Source organism: Nannospalax galili, unplaced genomic scaffold, assembly GCF_000622305.1.
Source record: "Nannospalax galili isolate Female #2095 unplaced genomic scaffold, S.galili_v1.0 scaffold892, whole genome shotgun sequence".
NCBI lineage: Eukaryota > Metazoa > Chordata > Mammalia > Rodentia > Spalacidae > Nannospalax > Nannospalax galili.
This window is the reverse complement of record NW_008333311.1, coordinates 447,682-468,450: the sequence shown is the minus strand read 5'-3', so window position 1 is coordinate 468,450 and position 20,769 is coordinate 447,682. Positions and strand designations below refer to the sequence as shown.

Sequence of the window (20,769 nt, the reverse complement as noted above, 5' to 3'; positions counted from 1 at the left end):
GGCTAAATGCATTTCACATTTTATGTGTTCATGAGCCTATGGGGGCCAGGAGGTGGAATGTGGTGGTTTGAATGAAAATGTCCAAGTATTTGACATTTTGTCCCCACGTTGTGGCACTGTTTTGGGAGGATTTAGAAGGTGTGGCTATCCTGAAGGAAGCACCTCACTGGGGGTGGACTTAGAGAGTTCTTAAGCTTTGCTGGATCTCCAGTTGCTCTCTTGTTTTCTGTGCCTGTTGGAATATGTGGAGCTTAGCTTCTGCTCCTCCTTCTCCAGCCACCTCTGCTGCCATGCTTCCCTGCTAAGGTGGACTGTAATTCCCCTGGAACCATAAGCTCAAATAATCTCTTTCTTTTATAAGTTGTTTTGGTCAGTGTTTCTATCACAGCAACAGAAAAATGACTAATAGAGTATGCATAGTCTTTAACAATTCCAACAACATTTTAGAAGTCCAAATTTAAAATTTCATCTGAGACTCAAATCAATCTCTTAACTTTGAGGTCCTGTAAAATAAAATAATAATAATTTAAAAAGTTACGTTTGTCCAACATAAAATTACACATAATAAACATTTGTATTCAGAAGGGAAGAAAGAGGCCATAGAGAGTAACAAATGACAAAGCAAACCATAAATCCATTCAGGAAACACCAAATTTCACAGTCCCAAGACTCTCACCTGGGCTTGTAAACATCTGGACTTTTAAAACACTGAGTATTCTCACTCCACCTGGCTTTCACCTAGAGCACATACACCCATTTTTTTAGGCTACCTCTACTCTATTCCATCAGCCTTCTGTGGTGACTATGTCATGATCCTGGCATCTTTAACATCATGGAGTCTCCACTGCAGAGTCCTTCACAATTCATGAACGGCCACTCGGGGCCTATTTGCAAGGACTCTAACTTTTCAACCTTGCCTTGCTTCAGCTATTCTCAGGTGATTCTAGTTCTCATCAAGTTGACAAATGAGATTAACTATCATAGACATCTGCAACAATATTTATAAATGCAATTCAGAATTTTTACAAATAAGTTTGAAAATTGAATTCTATAGTTTCAAACAGCTTTAGAAGAAATCCAAGTCATGCTAACTTAAATGAGGGATTTTATCATAACAAGGAATCATAGAAATTGTACACAATATCAAGCATATCGTAAGCACATGTCTTTAATAACATGTCCCATTTTCAATATATGTTGAAAAGATACTATAAAACTGTCTCACTTCTTCCTGATTTTCTTAGAATTCAAGCACAAAAAAACATGCTACTATTTTATTCTACAAATAAACATAATCTTATCAGTGTTCTTGGTTTAGGGCCATGACATAGACAAAGCAATTTAGCAGAAAACTATATGGAGAACAGTTGTGTTGGCTCATTTGGTAAAAGCACCTCTTGCAAAGTCTGTTGGTCTGTGTTTGAGACTCAGGATCTCCATGCTGTGTGTGTGTGTGTGTGTGTGTGTGTGTGTGTGTGTGTATGTGTGTGTGGTGTGGTGGTGGAGAACTGATTTCTTGTTCTGTGACTTCTGCTCGAGAACCTTGTGGGCATGCACATGCCCATATATACACATACACACACTCCATACATACACACACATACAGAAATAAAAAGTAAAAGAGTTGAAGTTTTGACAAAATAAGATAAAAGTATATGGTCAATAAAATATGAATAAATTATTTTTTTACACTTATTTTCATAAGTATTATACTCCTAAATATTCTGAAATTTTATGACAAGTCTACTTTCTAATAACCCATAAGCCATGAGAGAATTTTTTTCCATTAGAAATTGTCTGAATATTTGTATCCTTCAAAATTCATATGTTGAAATGACTATTTTCAGTATGGTGGTATTTGGAAGTGAGACATTTGGATATAATTAGGTCATGAAGATAGTGCCTTATGAGGAAGGACACTGGACAGCTGATCATTTTATTATGTACAGATTTAGGAAACTAGTATAGGTTTTTGAACCAGAAAGAGGACCATGCACATACTGAATGAATCCAAACACTGATCCTGGACCTCATAGTCTTTAGGACTATGAGGAATATATTTCTAAGTCACCAGATTATTATGTTTTTACTATAGCAGGTTGAAATTACTAACCCATAAATCAATTTGATAAGTTAATAAGTTGTATATGTTTTAAATTTATATTTATTGGTTTTGCCCCAGCAAAAGTTGTCTTATCCTTTAATTCTTATTAAGAAAGAAAATGCTAGAAGTGGAGATGAATTTCATATACACCCTACCAGAGTATTTCACTAAATATTGATTTTTTAAGGCATTTTCTTAAATGTGGTCACATCTGTACCATGATCAGAAATACAGCCGTGGAATTTTTATTAGTAGAATAAATTCCAGGTTCCTTAGCTATGCTGTAGAGTCTGCAATTTCATAATTTCTTTCTTTGTTAACATTTTTTTATTGAGATTTTGTAATTTTGTAATTTCATGCAACAGTTCTTAAGCAAATTTAGATCCTTCCCCGATTCATGTCTCCCTCATCCCCCCACCAAACCTCATGTAATTTGCCGTACATGTCAAGTCTTATCCAGTCAAGCATTTGTACTCAGATATCCGTTTATACAGTGTTTTGCTTATATTGTGCAGTGTGTTTTCAAAGACACTAGTGACATTCAAAATGGCCAACTTCAGGTCATTTCTCTGACCTTATCAGAAGCCCACTAATCAAAATTTGTATGCATTATCTCTTTTTCTTTCTTTCTTTCTTTCTTTCTTTCTTTCTTTCTTCTTTCTTTTTGATTGAAAAATTTGAGGTTTTACTGTCTAGGTTTTAAAGTTGTCTTTAAAGATATAAATGGTATTGATATGCATGTGGCTTCTAAGTCACTACTATCAATCTGGATTCCAGATTCTATATCTAGCCAGCTGTATTAGCACTTCTTCTGTGTCAACAAATAATTTAAGTGATATTTTAACATTTTCATCAGATTACTTTCCTTCAGATTTCCTAATGTCAGCCAACCATGTCGTTATCCCTCATTTGTTAGGGTCAAAATCCTTAGTTACATTGTATTTTTAATGTGTATTCTTTACATCACATCCAATCTATCATTTAGTCCCATCAGTTTGAAATCAGAAAGCAGTTCCCAAAAACTCTTCGCACTTCCTTATCTCTCCTTAATGCCTTAGACCAATCATTTTAATGTCAATGTTAATTAAATTATCGACCTATCCCTTCATGGCCTTTTGGCTAAGATCAGGTGTAGTATCTGCTCTTGTCAGTTTGAAATATGTTACCTGCATTCATCTCCCTCTTACAATCAGTTTTTCACATATTACTGAGATATAGGAATAGTTCAGAAAATATTTATATCTTCCTTTCTCCCATGAATCCTTCCTTCCTTCCTCTGCCTTTCTTTGATTTAGCCCAGATATGTGTCAATCAGTTTATGTATGTCAGCCTTTTCCATTTTCTTCTCCTCTCCTCATCTTTTTATTTCTCTTCTGGTTCTTTCTTTAAGGTCACATGACACTAGGAAACACACTCAACAGACTCTAAATATTCTTACATATATTTCTGCTTGTTAATTATTTTAGAAAAGTGCATACATGTTCTTTTTTATACAAAACAATTATAATATATACTCTGTTTCTTTTGTGATTGTGTTACTTATGTAAATAGCAATTAGATAATCCTACCAACTCAGTAAGTACAAATATGCTTTATTAGCTTAATAGATGCACAGAAGTGTAGATTATATAAAATAAGTTCTACAATTATCTACTTTTACTGTCTAGCCCTCTTCTGTCTTTTATAACTATGAACAAGTGAACAATGTTGCATAAAATCTTCTTGTGAATATGCTTTTGTACAAATCCTTGTCTTCTATGTAGAAATTCCCAGGAATGCAGTAGCTGAGTCAAAATTTATACACAATTTTAATTTTAACAAAAACTGTCATATTGCTTTCAAAAAATGCTAGAAAACATAGGAATGTAAAAACTGTTCCTTCTTACCTAAAATAGTATATCTCAATGCTATTGCTTTTGATGAAATAGTATATTGCATCCAATTAAATTACTTTATTTAAACAATATGTTTGAAATTCAGCTTTGGCTTTTAAATTAGCACTATTCTGGCACTTACCCTATAGCTACCTAGAAAAATTGAAAAAGAATGGGGGTAACAAACAGTTTATCTATTTAATGTGTTATAGAGGACAGCTGGCCATCCTTCTTTTAAGAAATATGGGATTATTCTATACTAAAAATTAATTTGTCTACCTCTAAGATTGAACCAAAGAAAAGACTCTATCTGATCATTTTTACATTCTCGTTAATATATCCATTTCTGAAGTCCATGCATTTTCTTACTCATACCCTGAAGCAATGAAACAATTTAATGTTTGAGGTTGTCAGACCTAGTCAGTATCAGCTCTCTGTAAGTTTACCAAGAATCAATGAAATTAAGCCTTGAAAACATATAAGATAATATCGTGTGTAGTCACTTTCTTTTAAAGAGCAGCTGATACAAGAAAATTTGAATCATCATTCATTTCAAATTGTTTTAGTTGGAGACTCCTTTAAATAATTTGTTGTAAGATGTTCATAATAAAAAAAATGTGTACCAAATCATCGGTACTATAGATCCTAAACTTTGTGTTTTAGCATCCAAAATTTGAATACAGAAGCAGGAGTGTAGGTATGGAGTTATTTTGAGGTAATACTAATCTGATAATATCATTACAACTTATCATTACTCTTTAAGCTTTACAATAACATTATACCTACAATAAGGAGAGTACTGGTTATCCACTATAAATTTCATGACCTGCATGTACCAGTGTTTCTCATATTTGAATAGTATGTATATTCTCTTAAAAGATTTCTTCATGAAAACGAAGTTTACTTGTTGCATGATTTTACCTAAATGTGTTAACATCAAGTTAATTATACAACCCCATATGCTTAAAGATCTTATATAAACACAAAACAGAAGTTAAATAAAAATACAAAATATCCAAATGTATAATCTTAATATAACATATGATGTTGGTTTCCTGAAATCAATTTGCACCTCTGACATAAATTTGTTTATGAGTGTTTGTGTGTCAATACTGATGTCAGAATGTCTGAAGATTTTACTCTAAGTATGATACTAATATTTCGCTTATTTCTCACTTATCTTTGCAACACCCTCTTACCAGTATCTTATCTTAGAGCAAACAAGTCATTTGCCTGTTAAATTTTGAGATTTCTCCACATTAGCTCAAAATAATAAAATTTATAATAGTTGGCTAGAACATTACACTGAACATGAATGGAAACCAAGAATACAAATATAGGAAGCACTTATTTACAAATTACCTAGCATATGTTTATGCAGTTGATCCAATATATTGAAGAATCCATCATTAACACACTCAACAACAACTGGCAGCATATGCATCTCCCGCACACTAAGATAACATATAAATAAATAGTAAAATAAAACTCAGATAAAACAGAATAATTGGAATCCAGAAGTCAATCTAATTTGTGGGTTACTCAATTGACTGTTGGGAAGTTATCAAAACAAAGCATAAAACATTTAAATATTTCTATGATAAGAAATGTAGGTATTAACATGTAGTCTTAAGAAACAATAGACAAACTAGGAAAGCTTTATTCACTTGAGAACAACTGGAGTGGCAGAAGAAAGTTAAGGATTCATGACTCAACATTCCAAACATTCTTTTTTTTTTTTTTCATTTCCCAAGACCTTGGTGTTACATATTGAGGTAGCAATATTGTCCTGAAATCCTGTGTGAGCCAGGAGCACATCAAGAGAAATGCTCAGTTGTAGAGCATCAACCTTGTCTCCACATTTGAACTCAGCAACACAAGATGAGGATTGCAGTGTAGAAAATATGAAGACAAGCTCAAAGCACAGGAGTCTTGCCTTGGAACTCAATTGCGGAAGGGAAAAAACTGAACTAAGTGATAGCAAAATCAAATTGTATATTTTAAATAAGTGACAATTTTATATTTAAAATTTTTAATTATGCTTTAAAAGATAGAGTTGGCAGTTGAGCACAAGTGATCTATAATTTTCCCCCAAAATAGTTAAAATGGTTTAAACGATTTATGATTAAGAAATATTAATTCTATATATTTGTAATAATCAGTTATATACTTAATGTTCCAGGGGCTGAAGAGAAAACTTTGTATTTTAAAAGGAGTGCGTGAGTGCTCCACAAAAGCAGTGGATGTCTTCATCTCTCACCTCTCACCAGATAAGTGTCCCTGTGCAGCAGATGGTGATTAACACAGAAACCCACAATTGACCAATGTGCAGAGAACAAGAGGCTGCAGAGTGCTTATCGCTGAATAAGGCACTACTTCAAAACACTGCCTCCAAAGACTCAGGGATCATTGTGGAAGAGGAGGCTCAAAGATTGTAAGAACCAGAGGGGTTAGATGAACACAAGGAAACAGAATCTTCCAGACAGTTTGCCAGTTACTCATATTAACTCTCAGCATTGGTGACAACATACACAAGATCTCTTCAAACTCAAACCAGACAAAATTCCAACATAGATATGAGAAAGTGGCTAAGAAATTTCTACCCAGTTTAAGGAATTTTTAGCATTGATGGCTACTGAAGAGAAAGACAGTATCTTAAGAATGGGACTCTTGGTGGGCCCAGTGGAAGGACTGATATTGAAATTTGGGACACAAATCATATTCTATAGGCTCACCATATCATATTTGAGAATACAATAAATTGGGAGGGGGCAGTTGGTTGGAAGTGCAGATAGGGAGGGAGTCTATCAAACTGTATTGTACCAAAATCTCAAAAATTCAATTTTTTAAAAAGCATTGCATGTGGAAAAAGCTGCCAAATCTTAGGAAACGAGGATAACTCTTTTCAGTAAGAGAAACAGATCATCCCAACTTTAACTTACTCTTGCAAAACAGTATCCCTCTTCCCTAAGATGGTAGAAAGCCCTTCTACTCCTCATTGTTGATAAAAGAACACTTTATACCTAGTACTTGCTCGTTGTAGTTAGAACCATGTTTTGCACAGTGCATTCTTCTAAGTATTAAGATTACTGTGATAATGAAGAAAATGCTGGCAACAGGGCTTATTTGCAATGATATTTAGTACGACCAGTAGTTCAATTTTAATGACTGTTATGCTTATGATCAGGAAATTAGGACAAAGGTACACAGAAGACATTTAAAATCTTTTCCAAAATACATATCTTTATTAAAATTGCTGATAAGATTTAGCTAATTTTGAGTTAGATTTTCTCATATTTAAAGAAACAATAAGGTTACAGTTCATCTAAGAAAAACATTACGTTTCTTTATAACTTAATATCATTCACGTATTGGCAGTAGATTTGTGCTGTGTTTTCTATAAGTTAAAAGCATGCTTGGATATAACAAAAACTCCATTCCATTATGTCAATGATGCAATTAGAAAATGTGGGATATTCACAGAGTAAAATGTTTCTTCAAAGATTGCTAATGCACTTCACTAAAGTTTATCTTTATGAGGCATTGTTTGTATGTATATACAGAGAATACATGATAATCTCCTTTTCCTGTCACAGAAATCTCTAGATGCTTTTACTCTATTTGTCTAGATAACTTCCTGACATTCAACCGAACAATACATGAATTAAATTGGCTTCTCAGTTCCAGTCACTAGGTCTTATCTGAGTTTTTGTGAACAAACAAAATGAAAAGCACTGGCAGCACGTCTGTATGTATGTGTCTATCTGTCATCTATCTCCTATGTGTGTACATGTATGTATATGCGTATGTATGCCTCTAAACCTGCATGCAGTATACACATTTGTGTGTAAATATAGTACATATGTATAAATACTGCCAACTGAACTGCAATTTGAGATTTTATATAGATGTTATCTGTTCCACGGAACATGTCAGGTAACTGTTTCCTGTTTCTATAACTGGATGTTGTGCTCCAAGCTAGATAAAGATCTGAACATTGCAACAAAAGTATTCTGAGTGAAAAATATTGCAAACAAACCTGATTTACATTACTATGAGTTACACTCGGAAAATAAATCTATAACATCTGATTGTTTCTCACTGTGTCTTCGGTTTCCTGAGGTCCTTCCTTGCTATGACTAAATAGAACTAAAAATGCTATCTCCTGTTTAAGAGCTGCGAGTCTGGAAAACCTCAAAACACATAGCTATGATCATGCGGTGCTTCCTAAGTAATGTCTGCAGAGAATGCCTACATGTTCAACTTGCAAATTAAAAAGAAAAGAAAAGAAAACAACAACAACAACAACAACAACAAAACGACTAGGGGAGTTTTGAGGGGAGCTAGAGTTTCGTTTACTTTCCAAAAATCGAACATGTTTTTCCTAACATTGTGCTCACATTGAGTTTTGTGGGTTATCGCCACAGAACATGAAAGTTTCTACTTTATCACTTCTCTTTTCCAAAGACTTCCAGACTCCCCCAAGTGGATATCAGAGAAATTTAGCCTAAATAACTGACATTTCATAATGAGCTTTAATCAATCTACATCAACTGTTTTCTAATTGAAGCGTGCTATGTGAAAAATTTATTTTTAGATCAACTAACACTCCCCCATCCCACCCCCTATAATTTATAATTTATTGACATGACTACAGCATCTCTTACACAGACACCTTTTTTCTCTCTCTGAAAAAAAAGTGGAATACAACTGTCAGAGTCACTTAAGAGCCATATTATGTCTTGCAGGTCACTGTTACATAAAATTCTATATATAGGACACACAAAATGGACCGTATTGCAATGTTGACCACGAGTAAATAAGATAAACACAGCTTATATCAAACTGCAGTTTGCTCTGACACAAAGGCATCAAAATGTCTGGAATCTGCTTTAACCAATTAAGCCTTTCAAGGCAGAAGGAAAATAAAGCCTTCAATAAATCCATTGAAGGCACCATCTCTCAGCCTCCCACGCCTGGTATCGATCTTTTTAAGTGCCAACTAATGAGTCGTAAGGTAGTAGCAGATCTATGGCGTGTATATATCTGATGGGGTGCTCTCACTCCACCTCAGAGGAGCTAATTTACACAAAGACAGGATCAACTGAGAGGGCTTAGGGGGAGAAGCAACCTTTGCTGATGGCTGCCTTGACCCTTTCAAGCCCAGCCCAAGTCTGTGTTAGTGGAAGGCTGTAGATGTGGTTTCCCTACTTTCCCTGACAAGCCCAGGAGTTTGTGCACAGGAGGTTTTCCATTCAGGTCGCTTCTAGGGCGAATCGTTTTGCTTTTGTTCACCACTTCTTTGTGGTGGAGATGAACTGGAGCGAAAAGCACAGGAGCTCCTGGCAGCTGCTTTTCCTGCTGCAAAGCATCTTTTCCTCTCAGCTTTGGCAATTTAGGAAGAACTGATGTTCCCAGGGGAGGTGGATGCTGGGAGCTCCAGGAGTGGGAACACATCCATCAGGAGTCCCTGCTTCTACCTTCTATGCACTTCCACTCGCGTCGCCACAACTCCCCTCCCCCAAGCTTTAACCACACAGCACTTGCCGTGTCAGTAACTGGAGTGCGAGGGTGAGGGGCGCTCAACCCCCATACCAAAGATACATCAAAAGCGAATAGAATCCCATAAGCCAAATCCGGCGGGGCGGGTAGCTGATCTGGAGAGAGGAGCCGCGCCTGGCACCTGCCCGGATGCTCTGCAGTTGGAAGCGGATGGCTTTGGTACTAAATTATTAATTTATTTCTTTCCCCGGCACCCCCGCCCCCAGCTCGACTGGCAGAGCAGAAACCGTGGTCGCTGCGTTTCCCTCTCAGCCTGCACCTTGCAGGAGTCTCGCACTTGTCGCTGGACGTCGCCTCTCGGCCAGGAGCGGCCGCACGCGTTGCGGGGCTCTCCCACTCGTGGCCACCCTGGCGCGGCCGTGGGTCCCGGCGGGGGAGGCGGGGGGTAGGCGGCGGGTGACAGATGTACTCCTCTGACAGTTCTCAGTATCAGCCCAGTGGCTCCCTGCCATTGGCTCAGTGTGATGGACCGGCAACGCCGCTCACTATAATAACACTCATGCCTGCCAGCGGCAGCGACTCCGAGTGCGAGCGCCGAGCGCGGGGGATGCTGTCGCCGCCGCTGCCGCTGCCACTGCCGCGCGGGCGGCTCCCGCTGCCCGTCTGCGCCCGGCTGCACCAGCTCTGACCGCTGCGCCCGCGTCCCGCAGCCCGGCCACTCCGCATCCTCCCGCGGGGCTCGCCGTCCCAGCGCCAATCAGAAGGCGGGCACTACGCCAGAGACCCGGGCAGCCAGGCCAGCATGAGGAGGCGGCGGGGCGTGCGCCGCACCCGGGCGTAGGGAGCCGGCGTCCGAGCCGCCAGCTCCCCGGCCCACCGCTAGTCCTGCCCGCGGTCCCCAGCACACCCTCCCGGATCCAGCTGAGGCTGCGGGCTCGAGTGCATGGAAGTGGCGGCTGCGGCGGAGAGGCGGTGGCTGCCCCATGGAGTGTTACTACATTGTCATCAGCTCCACGCATCTCAGCAACGGACACTTTCGCAACATCAAGGGAGTTTTCCGGGGCCCCCTCAGCAAGAACGGGAACAAAACTCTGGTAATTTCTCTCTCTCTCTCTCTCTCTCTCTCTCTCTCTCTCTCTCTCTCTCTCTCTCTCTGCACAGACATGGGAAAGAGGACAGTAGCTCTTGCACATTCTTTGTTTTGATAATTGCAATAACTAATTTTGTATTTATATACTCAATACAATTAATACTCCTATTTCACTCTTCCCCCATGTCCTTAGGGCAACATATCCCCTTCTCTGTTATGACACTTTGTAGGCATTTTATCGAGTTCAACAGTCCCTACCAAGAGGTTAGTTTGGTAGACCATGAAGTTCATGCCTGTCAGCATCCCTCTGCCAGCACTCCCATGAGCCATCACCTAATTGGGGTACTTTAAAGGTGCTTTGCATGGCCCATTCATGAGCTAATGCTGAAACCAAAACCTGCCTGTTTCTATGTTCAACAAACATTACAGAAACAAACATGTAACAGTGAATCCATACAACTCACAAAAAAGAAAGGCTCTCTCTCTCTGTTTCTGTTTTTCTCTCTCTCTCTCTCTCTCTCTCTCTCTCTCTCTCTCTCTCTCTCTCTCTCCCTCATCTAAGAGGACATTTGGAGGATTAAGGCAACTGATAGATTTTATTTGCTATTTTACTTGGTTTATAATGCATTCATTTATTTGTCTGATGGGCGTGGGGTGAGAATTGGGTTTAGGGAAGCGATTTTAGGGGAGTTCTAATTGAAGGCTTTCATTCACACAAAGCTCTCTCATCGACCCCACTCCACAGTGTTGAAGATTATCGGATTCCTAATTTCAGCAGGACATTTTTTAAAGCAGAAAGGAATCCCAACTGATCTAGTGACACCTTTCAGTTTAGGGAATTGAAGGTGAATAAGTGTGTGGGTGTCTCTGATGGAGCAAGGCGCCATGTGGCTGGTGGCATAGAGGAAGTGGCGGGACTGACTGACGGTCTCAGAGTTCGTATTTTGACTCTACTGAAGGACTGACTGGCAGTAAACTTCTCTGACTGGAAGTTGTCAGTGCTAAGCTCAATAGAATAATGCCATCACTCCATGCTGCCAACTTTCGCTTGTTTCTCTGTGGAGTTTGGGGATAAGGATGAAAGAGGATCACCATATCATTATTACAACCACTAGGAAGCATGTTAGATAGTCAGAACCCACACAGCCTCTGGAAGAATCTCACTAGATCACAGAGCTTGTCTTTGCAGCATCCAGTAGTTAGGACACTCCTGATTGGTGGAAGATGTACTGAGCATGAACATGGTGCTGAGGATCGCTCCTACTTTGCATCCAAAATGCCTCAGCCACAAAACCTCCCTGCAGAACAAACTGTCATGCGCAGGAATTTAGAGACAATACATTTCCATAAAGGGAAGGAGAAGTAGAGGGAGATCTCACTAGTATAAGTACTGGCAGAGGGTCTAATATGAGTACTGGCAGAGTCCAATCCAAGTAAGATGGTAATAAATAAGTAAGATTTTCTGCGGTCCATGACCATGGGCAATTAATCTTCACTCTCTTTTTTTCAGTAGGTCATTGCTTTAGTTGGAATGAAGAGTACTTTAAGGATACACTTAGCTAAAATAATAGATATTGTATTTTTATTTCTTTATATATTTAAAAATTTGATCACATGAACATAAAACTTGCTTGTGATGTTTTTGAAAGATGAAAAGTTCTCACCTGAAGTTTTCAGTGAATTCAGTGATAGAGTACATTTGATTTATCTTTCACTGGAATATGTTGTCTGCCACCTTTCAGTTCATTTATGTTAAAAAAAACACATTACTATTTTTACATCCTTATTGTTGTGATGTGGTTATTTGCTTTTAGTTTTGAACAACAGAAAGTTTTCTGCAGACTTCTTTAGGGGGGTAGTATAGAGTAGCAAAGCCTAGAAGAATTTCTGAAGCAAGACCTACTTAGAAAACTCAGCTAATATTTTAAAGAGCAAAAGATACTTCAACACATACAGCTTTATTTATTGAAGAAAATGTCATTTAGGGGAAAGAAAATGTTACTGAACAAGATGGCTTTTCTGTAGCATGGATAATAACACATTCAATAGAGTTCATAGAAAAATAAAGCTATTCATCAAACCTCAACTTGTCATAATGCTGTTCACCTTGATTCTTCAGTGAGCCTTAGGTATCGGACAGTAGTTGCATTTGTTTGTGCTGACTTGCTTGTTCTGTGTTTGAAGTTGATTAGCTCTCGATCACTCATATTGACAAAGGTCAGGTTAAAGATGAGTTTTGTCTATGTAGCTTTGTTATTAAAATAAGTGCATTAAAAGCAGTCACAAATAAAATGAATAAATCCACATAGAAGTAAATGTCAGAAGCAACAAACGGGTAATGTCTGCTGAAGTAATCTCATTGCATTTCTCTTGTTGAGAATAACAGAAGCTTGTAGGTATATCCATGCTACTCCTTTCTGGTTGTCTCTGAGCTGCCCCAGTTTGGATTTGCTGTGTATGAGATTTATGTTGATTTAAATGATGTGATATATATATGTGGATTTTCTAAATGCTTTTTGATGAGTTCTGTTATTGGGTTAAAAAAAGAGATATTTTTGTCCTTAAGTATAGGGGAAGAAATTCCCGATATATTCTTAAGGGACTTATTTAATTAAAAAAGTGTTGTCCATACCTACATAAAAATATACTCTTTACAGCCCATAGGATGCCATGAGGACTTACTGCCAGCTCAATTTTCTTTTAACTACAAGTAGATAATTGTACCTGAAGTTTCTAAGAACTACCAACTTTGAAAGGGAATATAGATATTAACTTAAAATGGATGTATGCCAATGGATGAAAATATTTAAGTTAGAGTTCATATGTATCTGGTTTTTTGTCTTTATTTTCTAGTTTTTAAAGTTGACAGATAAAGCCATGAATATTTAATATGTACACTTTCAAAACCTACAGTAATGGGGTAATAATCAAGGAATTTTTGTACTAATTTATATTGATTTGATGTATTTGAGTTTTGTCTCTAAGATAAATATACTACAGCAGAGTGTTTTAATGATACCCAAGTGGATGTTTGCTTATTTTTTTATTTCAAGGAAATACAACCTACAGTCATTCATGGAAAAATAATTGTGGTTTATCCCTAATAAAGTAAATATCTTCACTTCCTGCAAGATTAATAAGTAGGTCTGAATTTATTTAAAATTCAAATTTAACAAAAACATGTATACAAACTTCAAGAAATTCACATTATTAAGATACAGTGCTATTTATATAGTGTCTTACAATGAATACAAAGTTGTATGTAGAATACACAGTATATTCAGATTTCAGTGACATTGGATAATTGCTTTCAGTCCTAAATGCAATAATGTTGCTTGTCACCCTGTGAAGGAGATCATCATGTCATATAGCTTTTTCTAGGACTCTTATTGAGTTCCAAAAGTAAAAATCTGAAATGAGAAAAAAATGTGCTTAAAGGCTAAGCCAGTTGTCAGTCTTGAACACATTTGTGAACTTTTTCCACTTAGCAATTTTAATTAAGAATATTAAAACTTCTATTTTTGTCATATCTTAAAAGCAAAGAATAAAGTGATTTGTCTGTTACTATTTCTGCTAGAAACTTCAACATCTCTTGCATAGATTTAATTGTACTGAATAAGAAATTAAATATATTTTATTAATGCTTTAGAATATTTCTGAATAATTTATAGGGATTGGTTACATTGAATACAGTTAATGGTCCACAGTTCATTTTTAACCTTTAGTATGTATGACTTCTTTTTGCATTTCATATTTCAGTAAATATTTACAATTAATTCACAAAAACATTTGCCCTACTGGTATATTTTAAAACTTTTAATATATGCCATAGATATGAGACATATTTATATGGAGTCTCAGTCTAACTATTTTTAATGTGAAATTTATGTTTTCATTTAACAGTTTTAGAAGTCATTACTAGTTTACTGTGTACATTCTGTTTGTTGATCTGCATTTTTATCTCTTACATAATGTTTTAATTACAATGTCTAAGGAAGAAAAAAAGAATCAGTGGTGGTGTGAGATTCCACAGTAAGTCAGTATTATAGTGAAGATTCTATGGCATTTTATAATTATGGACTTCATAAGGATTAGTGTGGTAACATAATTAAGAGACTTTATTGTATCATATGTTTATTGACATTTTACTTTTATACTTTTCTCCAAGTATGGAGACATAGTACTAGGTTGAAAGAATAATTTGAATTTAAATTTTCTTATGCTCAACTCAGCAAATATCCTTAAGTCATAGTTCTGTAGGCTGGCCACCATTTTTAACATAAGAAGTACCAGGTTTCGTAAGAAAATAAATTAATTTCTTAATTGGTTTTCGATATATTTATAATTAATTCAACATTTGTGAGATGCCTTAATTTCAAAGGAATTTTCAGGTAGCACCAGCTCTGCATATTATTCAAGTGCACTCTTTTGCTCATTTTGACTCTGTTCCAAAAAAAAAAAACCCTTCATACTTTTTGATGTTTTCAAGTTTTTTGTCCCCCAGAAAATTGCCATATATATTAATTTTAAAATGTGAAAAAACTCACTTTTATATTGTGTGTATTGGAACTGAAAAAAATTAGATTGACATTGATGTATACCATGTGGGCCTTTGTGTTAACTGTCATCGTGGAATATAATTTATTGTTTATGTAAATATCTTATATTTTCTATGTCTGAGAGAGTGATTGAAAAGTATCTCTACTCACTGAAACCAATTTCTGTGAAACTTTGCGTTTGCAAAAAGGAAAGAACCATTGCTAGGTTGATAATATTGAAAAATAAGTGCTGAGAGATTATTATCCCTAAGAAATTTCATGGATGAGATTGACTTCAGGTAATATGTTAATATATCCACAAACTTTTGTACTATATGAACCTTTTCATATAATCAGTTGCTACATACATCTCCAAGTTTGTTTTACACTTATACATTCATTTTTAAAGACTATGTTGTTATCTCACCTTTCTGAACTAAATATGCCAATTACTCTTCACTATGCTTATATTGAACCTTTGTAGCATGTGCATCTTTAGCACATATTATTAAAATGAGGAAAGTCATTGATAACAGAACTTTAATTATTTTTCAAAAATGTATATTGTATTATAAAAGAAAATGTCATATCTTTTTCATTAAATAAGGATGGTGTTATTTTAGCTGAAATGGGAACAGTGTCTAAGGAATTTGCCTCTGCTTTCATATCTTCTACACCAATATTTTAGGGGTTATCGACTTTAGCAATTGTACTTTCTTTGACAATATGGGTGCACATAGCCCAGTAATTTTATAGGATTGTGTTCAGAAGCACTTTCAAGTTGTATAGTAATTTGTTTAATGTGCATTGTTAGAACATATCTAGGTGTGTCAACTGAAAACTAATGTCCTTTTCAGTTTGCCTCTTTTTTAGCTGTTTTTGGTGTGGTGTAGGTTTTCTCACTTTATAAAATATGATTTTCCCAAACAATGCCCCCCTTTAAAACTTCTGTACTTTTTTTAGTCCTAAAGTAAATTTTCATTTGGAGAGATAAAATAATTTTTATGTTTCTACACGTGCCCACCATTGTACCAACTTTTAGAAAGTTATTGGTCATAAGCATATTTGTAATATGTTTGTAATATGTAAATTTCTTTAGTATTTATTTGTAATATATTAGTTGAACTGATTGATTGATATTATTCAGTTCAAATCCATTGGAATACTGTCATAATAAGAGACATGTAGGGACTTGAGGGTGATGCATTTTGCATTTGAAGTTGAAAATTTTTATTTGCGAGTGCAGCTGCTCATTGTTAAATAACATATTTAATGTAGTTGATGGCTTGGCCTCAATTCCCAACGTCACAAACAGAGTAAAATAAAATAGAACACTTTCATTTAGGTGACCAGTGCTTTTGATATACTTTTTACTGTTTTTAGTTTTTCCAAAATTAACTTAAAAGGCAACTTTAGTTTTGAAACTATACATAATCATAATTTATACTAAAAACTAAGTTTATATATTTAGAAGACAGTGTGCTAATAGTATCATGGATAGTGGAAATTACATTTCACAATATTGAAATGGTTTCTTCTAGTGATCCTATTGAGATGTGATAGTGCTAGGCACTTGAGTAATCATTTGAGAGAAATTAACAACTGCATTCTGTGTACTGATGATACAATTTAAGAAGAATTTTTTTCTATCATATTTTCTATTGGCAACAATAATACATTTAAGAATAATTTTTCTAGATATTTTTTCTAAAAATCATTTGATTTTATTTCACCCCATTCCAAATAAGCAATTGCATCAAAAAAATTTTTACAGTGTATAATATATGTCTGATGGTGTTTTTAGCTGGCAAAGTTTCATTAACTTTAATAAATATACTGTTGTATAATTCCTAAAACAATGCAAGGCAAAGTGGGAGTAATAAATAATTAAAACGTAGTCTTATGTGTCAAAGCAAACATTGTCCATTACCAGATATACTATTCTGAATGTTTTAATAATGGTTTGGCATAGATGGAAGAAAGCTATACACTTTGCTTAATGTAAGTACATTTCATATTCCAAATATTTATAATAGCCATGATGTACTTCAATTATGAGAAAACTTTCATGTAGTCTTAGAAAAATTAGCTTATGAAATATGATATTTTATAGCCACTTATTTACCCAAATGCTAACTACATGCTATAATGAAGGTTATAAAGATAATTAGCATCTATAGACTGTTAATTTTAACCTTAATGGATGCTACTTTACCTTGGATAAAATAAGTTGACGTCACGCAGTCTTTTGGTAGTCCTTTAGAGAAAACACGGAGGTTCCTTTCTAAAGAAGAAATTCTACCTGAGATTGACACATCAGCTCCTGCTGGAGTTTCCAGGAGACAGGGTTGACTTTCACATTTTCAGTTTATCAGCTCTTACCAAACTACTGAACCAAGTCCTTCATGTTAGTCATGTATGCACTCACACATGTGCATGTTCACGTGCACACACACATATACTTACACAGAAGCGTCCACTGTTTCTACTTAACTAAAGAACTATGATACACAAAACATCAGCTCATAACTTATTTTTTTTTTGCAATAGGGCATCTAGATGATGAAAACAAAAATCCTATTTGGATGTAAAAGGAAATAAGTGAGGTTTATTCTAGAGATAATTGGGATTTCTTTCCTGGTATTTACAAATAAGTTTACAATAAGTATATTTAAATTTTTTGACTATATTACAATCTGTGTCTCAGTTTCCTTTTATTATTTTTGAGTTTTTGAGATGGGGTCTCCTTGTAGCCCCACTTAACCTGGAACTCACTGTGTAGACCAGTCTGGACTCCATCTCACAAAGATCAGCCTAATTCTACCCTCTGAAACATGAGGTTTAAAGATGGAAGCCACCATGCCTGGCTTGAACTTCATTCCTTTAAAACCTGCTGCCGTATATTCTGCTCCAACAATGTAAAATATAGTCATTCTTTCCCACTGTAACCCAACATCTAATCACACATGCACTTTTTGTACCTTAAAAAATTAAAGGCTCTCTCTTAACAAAAGAATATTTTCAACTTAGTTTCAGAAGTGTACAATACTTTGTCAGAAGAGATTTAAGAAAAATAAGCATTAAATAGATTTATGAAGAGTAAATATTTCCAATTTTATAGAAATTTCACTTCTTCAGAAAAGACATACATAATCATGTTTGTGTGTACCGATCAAAACTCACTAAGAGCAGAATTGTATTTAATGCATGCTGATATGTCATTTTTGTTAGAACAAGGTAGACTATGCAACATGGATTTTGTACTGTGATAAATAAGGGCCCATTCCATCATTATCTTTGTTCTTTTTATACAAGAGTTAAGCAGGACAGAATGGGAGGAGGCTCTCATCAACAGAAAAGTCATTCATGTTCCTATGGATGAGAATGCTGGGTAATGAAAACTCTTTTATTTGCTGAGATATGAATGAGGAGTAGCCTTATTCTTTGCTAACTCATGTGTTCATAGAATGACTTCATTTGATGTTAGCCTGACTTTTAGACCCAGACAAGAGGAAGTTCTAAGAGCTTCTGTTTTCAGTCTCTGGTAAAAACAAGGAATGGACGGTTTATAGGCAGGGGTACTAGAGAGCAAGGTCAGACAAGCCTGGGTAGCCAGACAAGAATCAGGAACTTTAGGGAAATGAGATTTAAAGACAACCAGTTTCAAGATTGAGAGAGGTTATAGAAATTATTGGGAAAGGTTTAAGTGTATCAGGACAAACATTTGCCCCACATGATAACACTGATAGAGGACCTTAGCAGATGAAACACCCTCCTACTGAGACAGCGACAGGAAAGTGATATATATTTCAGTACAAACATTTAAGTTGAAATGAAAAGTAAATTTTAAGTTAAAAATATGAAACTATAGAAACTTATTGATTATAGACACATGAATTCAAGGGAACAGAGTTCAAAGACTTTAGATCCTATAAGAATACAGAGAATTATACTAGAAATCCTAGCCTGGATATATAGGGGGATAAAAATTAGGAAATGTAGGAGAAGTGGGATTTTCCCAGTGTTTTGAGATAATCAGTATCAGAGAAGGTCCAGGTTGGGGTAAGATTTGCTCTGAAAATCCCATGGTAGGCAGTAGAGGTAATGTGATGATGGAGGATGACAGACATGTGTCCTGTTGGGAGAACTCAGAATCCTTTTGTTCACCTTGTCTCCTCTGCTGAAACTAAATCATGCCTGATACTCCTGGAGTCCCAGAATTTTCTCCTGAAACCTTCTAGACTCTTCTGGAAAACGAGGTATGATTACTTACTCCTACTGCAAAGATTTTCCTCCCAAATTCAACCACTAATGGTTCAAATTATTTACAATGAAGCTGAAGTTAACTCATTGTCATAGTCAATTTGGGCTACAATAACAACTGTAGACTAGGTAGCCTCAACAAGTATTCATTTTCTGCAGTTCTGGAGGCTGGAGAATTCTAACATGAAAGTGCTGTGTTTTCATGTGTGGTAAAGGCCTCTGTCTGTTTTGCTTCACACATACCCTCACATGGAGGATAGCTCTACCCTAGCTAACAGCATGCACCCCAATCATGAGGGCTACATGATCATAACTGTTACCTTCCTAAGGGTAGAGCTTCTAATGTCATTACACTGACTAGTTTTCAGGAGATGTATTTGGGAGCCACAGACATTCTGTCAATAACACCCACTCATATTGTATTGATATCTGAGTTGCTCAGGCAGGAAACATAAAAGCATCGGAGGTTGATCGAAGGATCAACTTTTATTTGGGGGAACGTTAGAAAATGTTTGGTACTCAGAGTTTTGCCAAGCATTTTAGACAGTTTTTGGAAAGGAGGATATTTTTTTGCAATAACTTATTGGGAATGGGGAAATACTTGCAGATAAAAAGGGAATTTAGAAATAAAGCTAAAAGTCTGTCATTTATTTTTTGTGTGTTCTAATACCAGTCAAAGGGAGAAAGATGCGATCGAGTATGGAGTTTTTCTTTGTTTGGTGAAAATATTTTGGGTAACGTAATCCAGAAAGTGCCACTGGCAAGTCTATAAAGTCACTTTTATACTTCTCCAAATCTCCAATAATTTGCAAATCATCTTGTGGCTGAAGAGAGTCATTTTCTGGAAAAGGTGCTTCCATGGGAGAGAAGACACTGACTTTCAGTTTAGACTCATGCCCTTGCACGAGTCAAATTTACCGTGTCTAAAATACTTACAAACATAAACAGTGATTGAAAGCAATGACACTTTATCACCATATTTATCTGAATGTAACGTCCTGTAGCCCAAGTCTCAAATACCAACTATCTATCTAAATAGTGTTTTACCTAAAATTTCTGCATTATAAGAAAGATGTAAGTAGGCAAATGTTTTTTAAAAATATTATCTCTCTTGGTCATTTCATGGTGAAAGATGCCAGTTTTATTTTCATTTTCCTATAGCTGCATATGGCTACTGTTCCAGCCAGCATATCCATGTTCTTACAGTTAATAAGTAGAAAGTGGGGCTCTCTGTTTTTTGAGAAGTCATACCCCTCTGTGTACTGTCTTTCCCTAAGTGCCTGTCTTTCCCTTAATGCCAATTATTAAACCTATATTAAGAAAGCTTTTTGATAGCCTCCAACTTTACCTAAAAAATAAGGAAGAAAGACAAAAAGTTGAATGCTGTTTTTTTTTTTT

The 20,769-nt window shown here is 35.9% G+C and overlaps 1 protein-coding gene and 1 pseudogene across 1 annotated transcript in view; both read left to right on the top strand.

Moving 5' to 3' along the window:
- Positions 1-3,203: 3,203 nt before the first annotated feature.
- On the top strand, positions 3,204-3,372 carry LOC115069432 (annotated as a pseudogene).
- A 6,928-nt stretch (positions 3,373-10,300) lies between these two features.
- The window catches only part of Znf804a (zinc finger protein 804A), a 313,091-nt gene continuing 302,622 nt past the window's right edge, over positions 10,301-20,769 (top strand). Inside the window, exon 1 of the mRNA XM_008827938.3 lies at positions 10,301-10,574. Coding sequence (XP_008826160.1) covers positions 10,464-10,574 — 111 coding nt within the window. The 5' untranslated portion in view covers positions 10,301-10,463. The remainder of the gene's footprint in view (positions 10,575-20,769) is intronic.